At 43.0% G+C, this 6,087-nt stretch overlaps 1 protein-coding gene across 12 annotated transcripts in view; it reads right to left on the bottom strand.

Annotated features, from left to right (window-relative positions):
- The window catches only part of celf4 (CUGBP, Elav-like family member 4), a 1,266,734-nt gene extending 1,263,406 nt beyond the window's left edge, over window positions 1-3,328 (bottom strand). For 4 of the 12 annotated variants that reach the window (XM_073064226.1, XM_073064224.1, XM_073064223.1 and 1 more), the window contains exons 1-2: window positions 3,017-3,328; window positions 850-932 (exon numbers count right to left, since the gene is read on the bottom strand). In XM_073064226.1, the coding sequence (XP_072920327.1) occupies window positions 850-932; window positions 3,017-3,281 (348 nt within the window). In that variant the 5' untranslated portion in view covers window positions 3,282-3,328. The remainder of the gene's footprint in view (window positions 1-849; window positions 933-3,016) is intronic. The other 8 variants (XM_073064233.1, XM_073064232.1, XM_073064230.1 and 5 more) reach the window with 4 other exon arrangements.
- Between the last annotated feature and the right edge of the window lie 2,759 nt (window positions 3,329-6,087).

Here is a 6,087-nt window from a genome sequence, read left to right on the forward strand (position 1 = left end):
GGTGGTACGGACTGCGCTCAAACACATTCAGAGGTTACGCTTATCTCCATAATGGCGGGTTGGGGTGAGGGTACAGGGGCAGAGGGAGAAATATTGTAATAAGCAAGCGCAGCTCATCTTTGCAAACTGTGTATGGGCCGTTTTGCCTTCCAGCCCCAAACAGTACTAGTTTGTAACACGCTTGCTTGAATTTGTCAGCTTGTTATAAAATATGTATTTCGAGTAGCAAAATTAATCGATGAGAGAGGATATCAGTGCTGATTGTATAAATGACTTTTGAAATCCAATCTTAAAATGTCCATAATCACACCACAGTCTTTTTCCTCAGCGAAATCCAGAAACCGACCGGGGCTGTCAAAGTGAAGCACTCGCGTCTCCTTCAAAGAAAACAACAAGCGCCGTTGACATCCACATGGCTCATTGTCTAAAGCTGCTCATCTGGACGCGAGTATCCCTCCTTTGAAAAGATGTCAGGTATCTCCACCAATCTGCCCGCTGTACTTAAATACACACCACACCGGCTGTCGTTAGACTGCCTTTGACACAGAGGCAACACAATCACCAAAACGCTTCTTAGCAATAAAGCCACTTTTTTCTCTCTCTCTCGCTCTCTTTCTTAAAACTGCACCAGGTTGAAAGTTTGACCCTGCGCTCACATCCCCAGACAAGTTAAAATAAATAATTTACACTGCTTCTAATACTACGATGAATGACTTTCATTTTAAAGTTTTATTACGAAAAAAAATCTAAACAGCCGCCCGAGGTGATGCGCCTAACACTGCACAGGGAAGGTAATAGTTCCGATCCATCAACAAGGTAAGAAAACTTGAAAACATCTTCTGAACTTACCCCAGGTAATGTCTTCTGTTCATGCAACGCACTCTGGGCCTTCAGTGCAGATTCCCTGGCACAGTACGTTAGGAAGGCACAACCTAATCATTTAATTAAAGGGAAGAGAACATAACAAAGTAGTCGTCAATATAATGTTACCGTCACTTCTCCCTTCAAAATTATCTCAGTGAGTATTGTTCCAACAATCCAATTTTCTGAGTGCAAACTGCCAGGATCAAATTGCGTCAAACTAAATTATTTTTATACTTTCGACTTGTAATTTAAACATAGGTTTTATTTAAATATGTCAGCCAATGTGTTTTGGAAATATATGCCCTCCTGTGGGGACAGTCTTTAAACTAGGCATTGTGTAGATATTACAATTATATTCAAGAAAATGCTCTTAATTCCAAGAACTCATTCTAGTAATGGTACAAAATGTACGCTGACGTACTACAAAATCCAATCCCAACATAGCACCCAGTTTTAGTTGTGTTTACTCTTTTAAGTCTATATTTGAAGTAATATCTACTTGAGTGAATTGGGTACAGTTCTGTGTGTGCGTGTGTGGGGTGGGGTGGGGGTGGGGGTCTCCGCTGCCCCTTGTCATTAACAGCTAAGGCTGCGACAGTTATCTTTATATTATCAGAAGTCGGTGGTGTCTGCACAGTGCCATATGTGGGCTGGCGGTGGAAGTTAACCCACAGGAGTTGTCACTGTTGATGCAGAACACACCCCCGGCAACTTAGAACTCCGCAGCTTCCAAACCAGGCGCACAGAGTAGACACACTGGAGGGAGAGAAATGTACAAAGGGTTCTCACCCCCCCCCCCAGACCAGTGTGTGCATACATAATTTATTATTTAAAAATGGCAGCACGGTACAAAAATAAATCAAAGTCTCAGATTCCAAGCAGACGCGAACAAAAATTGGATGCTATGTACTTTTTGAGTGTTCTTAAATTGGGAGAAAATGGCAATCGCCAATCTTAATATGATCAGTAAATAATTATTATCTGAAGGCTTAAAGGTTTGGAATCACATCACTCATATCATTGAAATTTCAATCCATGTTATTGAAAATAGCATGCAGTCTTATCCGCGCCTGTGAATGCGGACGTTGAGCTCATAAATATTGCATTTTAAATTACAGATAACCCAAGGCCCTTTTCATATCTTACTTTTACCACCACCCCCCGCCCCCACCACACCGCCTCTTTCCAACACGCAGATTTACTGTGCACCTGCACACCCTTGTGTGTGCTTTCCCTCATATCGCCCGGCGGCAGCAGCGGGGTCATTTCGCCTTTTTAAAAAAAAATCTCGACTACAAATCCTGCAAGTTATTATCTCCCTCCCTTCCTCCCTCTCTCTCTCGCTCTCTCTCTCCCCCCCCCCCTCTCTCTCTCTCACACACACACACTCTTACTCTCACTCACTCTCTGTATGGGTGAATGCATGTGTATGTGTGTGTGAGAGAGAGCAAGAGAGTGAATGAGTGTGCGTGTGTGTGTGTGTGTGTGTTGAGAGAGAGGGAGATAGATAGATAGAGAGAGAGAAGCTTGTGTTAAAGGCATTTATGAATTCCTTCATTTCGTTTCAATCGAGGCAATTGCACCCCCACCCCCCTCAGCTCTCTCCCACGCACAGCCCTGCCGCCAAATCATTACAACTAAAAAGTTGTCTTTTGTCGAAACTGTCGGTGCGAACTGTGAACTCTAGCCAGCAGCGCCGTCCCTAAGTATTAGTAACTCATCCGAGTCTTTACGGCCAAGAAATAAAATCTAAACACATACACGCAACGGAGAGAGGGAAGAAATAAAAAAGGGAAGCTGGCGGAACCAGAGTTCGCCTAGAGCTCTGAAATCACAAGTTATTTCAATGGGTTCGAAGTGTACAGTGAGAAAGCAGAGTGAATCCCAGTCTTCGGCACTCCGTGGGTTCTGGGTTTTCTCAACATTAAGATCGCAGACCACTCGTCTTTGCAAACGCTATTTTTAAAGTAGAAAACGGGCTTGCGATTCCGGCTCTGACTCTAAGGCTATCCTTTCAGCACCACATCAGAAACTGGACAGAGCTAACATTAACATCACTACAGAAGCACAAAAGGCAATCGCGGATTGCACCGACTTTGGAAAACCCCTAACTTGTTCTCTAGATACAGTAAAGACTATGGTGTATACAGACCCTTGTGCATGCCGGTGAAGCGGTCCTTCAGCACCGTGAGCTCGTAGATCTTGCCAAATTCCTCAAAGAGGGGCTTGAGGTCCTTCTCCTCCAGGTTGCGAGGGATCTGGCCGATGAAAAGTTTGATGGCGTCGTGGTCCTTCATGGGGATGGTGCTGTTCTGGTTGTGGCTGAGACCGTTCATAGGCCCGTTGGCTGTGCTGATCTGGATGTTGTTGTTGAGGCTGTCTGCTGCCTGCTGCACGCCGTTCGTTAACGTGGCCATCTTTCTCCCACACTGCGTGACGTCAGGCAACTTTCCTTTACATTGACTCCGCCGTTTAAACAGACTGGAGCGGCTCAAGGTCGGCGCAGACCCGGGGTGGATGAAGCAGCCTACCCTCCCTCTCGATGCCTCTCTCTATTCCGCTACACCACAACCCCAGATAGTGGTACCTTCCAATAATCCAGCCATAAAAAGGCAGCTTGCGCACGTTCGATTTTTTTGTGCTTCTTCCTTGATATAATAATAAATACCTACCCTCTTTAATACACAATATAAAGAAGGAGCAAAAAACCGCTCTGACAACAATAATTTCATTTCTGAGCGATTATTTGCGATTGGGAATGCTGCTGAGATGCATTCTAGATTAGGAGCGTGTTTGAAAGTGTAGTGCAATACGTGTGATATTCTGCCTATTCCTGGCTGGTTATTGTATGTTGTATTTTACTGTATTTTCTTTTTTCAGTTGAAGGTGGCGTGAGGAAGTCTGGACTGATTCTTAGAAAGCGTGCGATCCGGGAACAAAGGGAAACCGTCCCAGCCTTTGAAAGCTGCGAGCTGTTTTATTAGAGGGAGGGGGGAATTGTTAGCGAGGGTGGCGAAACAACCGGATCAGTTGATGAATATAAGAAATCCGCGAAGATAGTACTTTATTTCGACATGATTAGTGATCGCTTAGGTTGAGTTTATTATATCGGGACGGGGCGAGGAAGGGGAATAGTGAAGTCATTAACTTATGTTTTTTTTAAAAAAAATAACGTATTGGCGCCTTCTTCACGCATCATTGTCACAGAAAGCTTCAGAGATATCTGTCTCCATCGATCAACTCAAATCAAACATATCTCATAGTTATTTAACCATGGGTGGGTATGGACAACCGAGGGGGGAGCTAGTGTGAAGTGGAGGAGTTATGGAAAGGGTTGCTTCATCGAGGGTGCATGGGCTCCCTGCTTTCCTCAATTTGCATTTGCATCGAAGGCGAAGGGACGCATTTGTAACGCACCTGACACCTGCTTTCTGAGCTATATGTCAAAAACCTAGCATTGAATGTCCCATGCCATTCATTAGATGCCGTCCCTGTAAGTTCAAATCTTTCTGGAAATGAAATCACATATCAATATATAACTGTTAACGATCATAGTAATTTCTAATATTTCATACACATATTTATTGTATAAACTTTATGGTTCAAAGGTTAGGGAGGGGAACGGTTGGACAAATGTGTACGACAATTTGAAGTCCATGTTTTGCTTAGCAATATTAAAGAGGCTGTCATTGTGGGTTCGTTTCAGCGAATGGATGCAAAGCTTTTTGAGAAATACAAGATTAAATCCAACCAAAGCAGATTTCTAAAACAGTGACGTTCAAAGTTAAAGCTTTTGATCTGGAAGTGCGCTTGGTGATATTCTGAAATACCCTCTCCCAATTGTTGGATGAACCAAACCCGGACTTACTGTACTTATTTTTTTCTGAGGAATGGTTATTTCTGGGCATAAATTGACGAGAGATTGGACACTTGGAGTTTTTCCTGAAGGTCATTTTTGTTTAGAAAAGTCACTTTTTCTTGTTTCTGCATTGATTGTCTTCAAACAAAAACTGCATCGGCTAGTTCATGATAAATATATTAGCAATTAGAAATCTGATTGAAGTGCAAGTTCAAAGCGTTACTGGCGGATTGAACTGGAGGTTATATTGTAGCTATCCTATTTGCATTTGGAGACTGCGAAATAACAAAATAGAAAAAAAAGAAAGGATCGAAAGATCATTTTGCACGAGTTATCTATAAAGCAGTGAATCTCCGAACGCTCTGGTACAATTGGACTGGCGCTGCCTCTATCCAAGGTGCTGAAATAAACCCACTCGAATGAAAGCTGTCATCACTTTGCCATTTCGCGCGCACACATGGGTTGCTAAGAAACGCAGTCTCCTACACTTTATCTTCCTTTTGTGATCAGCACGGCACGCACAAATTATTAACAACAATTACAGCTGCGATTCTTCCGAGTTTCTTGACGTCAAATCTGTTCAAGTTTCATCGTGGAGAGAGGGGGGGAGTGAAGAGACCAAGAAACCCTATCCCCACATTGATGGACCGAAATACCGAGAGTTCAGAGAGGATTGAAGAGCTACCGTGATATTTCGCTCTACCAGACTTAAGCTTTTATTTCTATGCTGGAGAAGTCTTCCAAAGCGACCCATTATGAGGCAATATATTTACCCGAGATAGCACGCCACATCGTAATAATATAGTAAATATTAAATTGCATGACAAATGGCAGCTTTTGGGTGCAAGCATTGAGGTAAAAATTGTGTTTCCCTGCAGGTGTTGGGTTGTACACATTGTTTGATTCTGGCGCGCCGTTTGACTTTAACCGTTTAAAATAGCTTTGACGTTTAATTATTCCCGGACAGTCGAACAAAAGGTATAATTCCACATTCATGATTAACAATTAGACAGTAGTTGCAGTCGACCTAACATCTTAGAACCAAACACTTTAAAGGAATAGTGTGAAGATTCTCAACAATTTCTCTTGGTCAGCCCAAACAGGCTGAATTAACCGGGGTTGACATTTGAAAGTGTGTCTTTCACTCGATCTAACGGCGTGCAAGTCTCTTTTCTGTCATGAAAGGGTCCACCTAATGCGGACCGAGCATGATAGCGTTGCCGCTGTCTTTAAAGGTGCAATGTTCTCCAGAATGCGCGACAGTTGTAAATTGTTAGAGTGTATTGCTATTTTGTAATTCGCCGGTGTGTTTTTTGGCGAGAGAGAAGCTGCGGTAATTACAAACTTTAAATTCAACATAGGAA

Source organism: Hemitrygon akajei, chromosome 13 (genome assembly GCF_048418815.1).
Source record: "Hemitrygon akajei chromosome 13, sHemAka1.3, whole genome shotgun sequence".
In the NCBI taxonomy this organism is placed as follows: Eukaryota; Metazoa; Chordata; class Chondrichthyes; order Myliobatiformes; family Dasyatidae; genus Hemitrygon; species Hemitrygon akajei.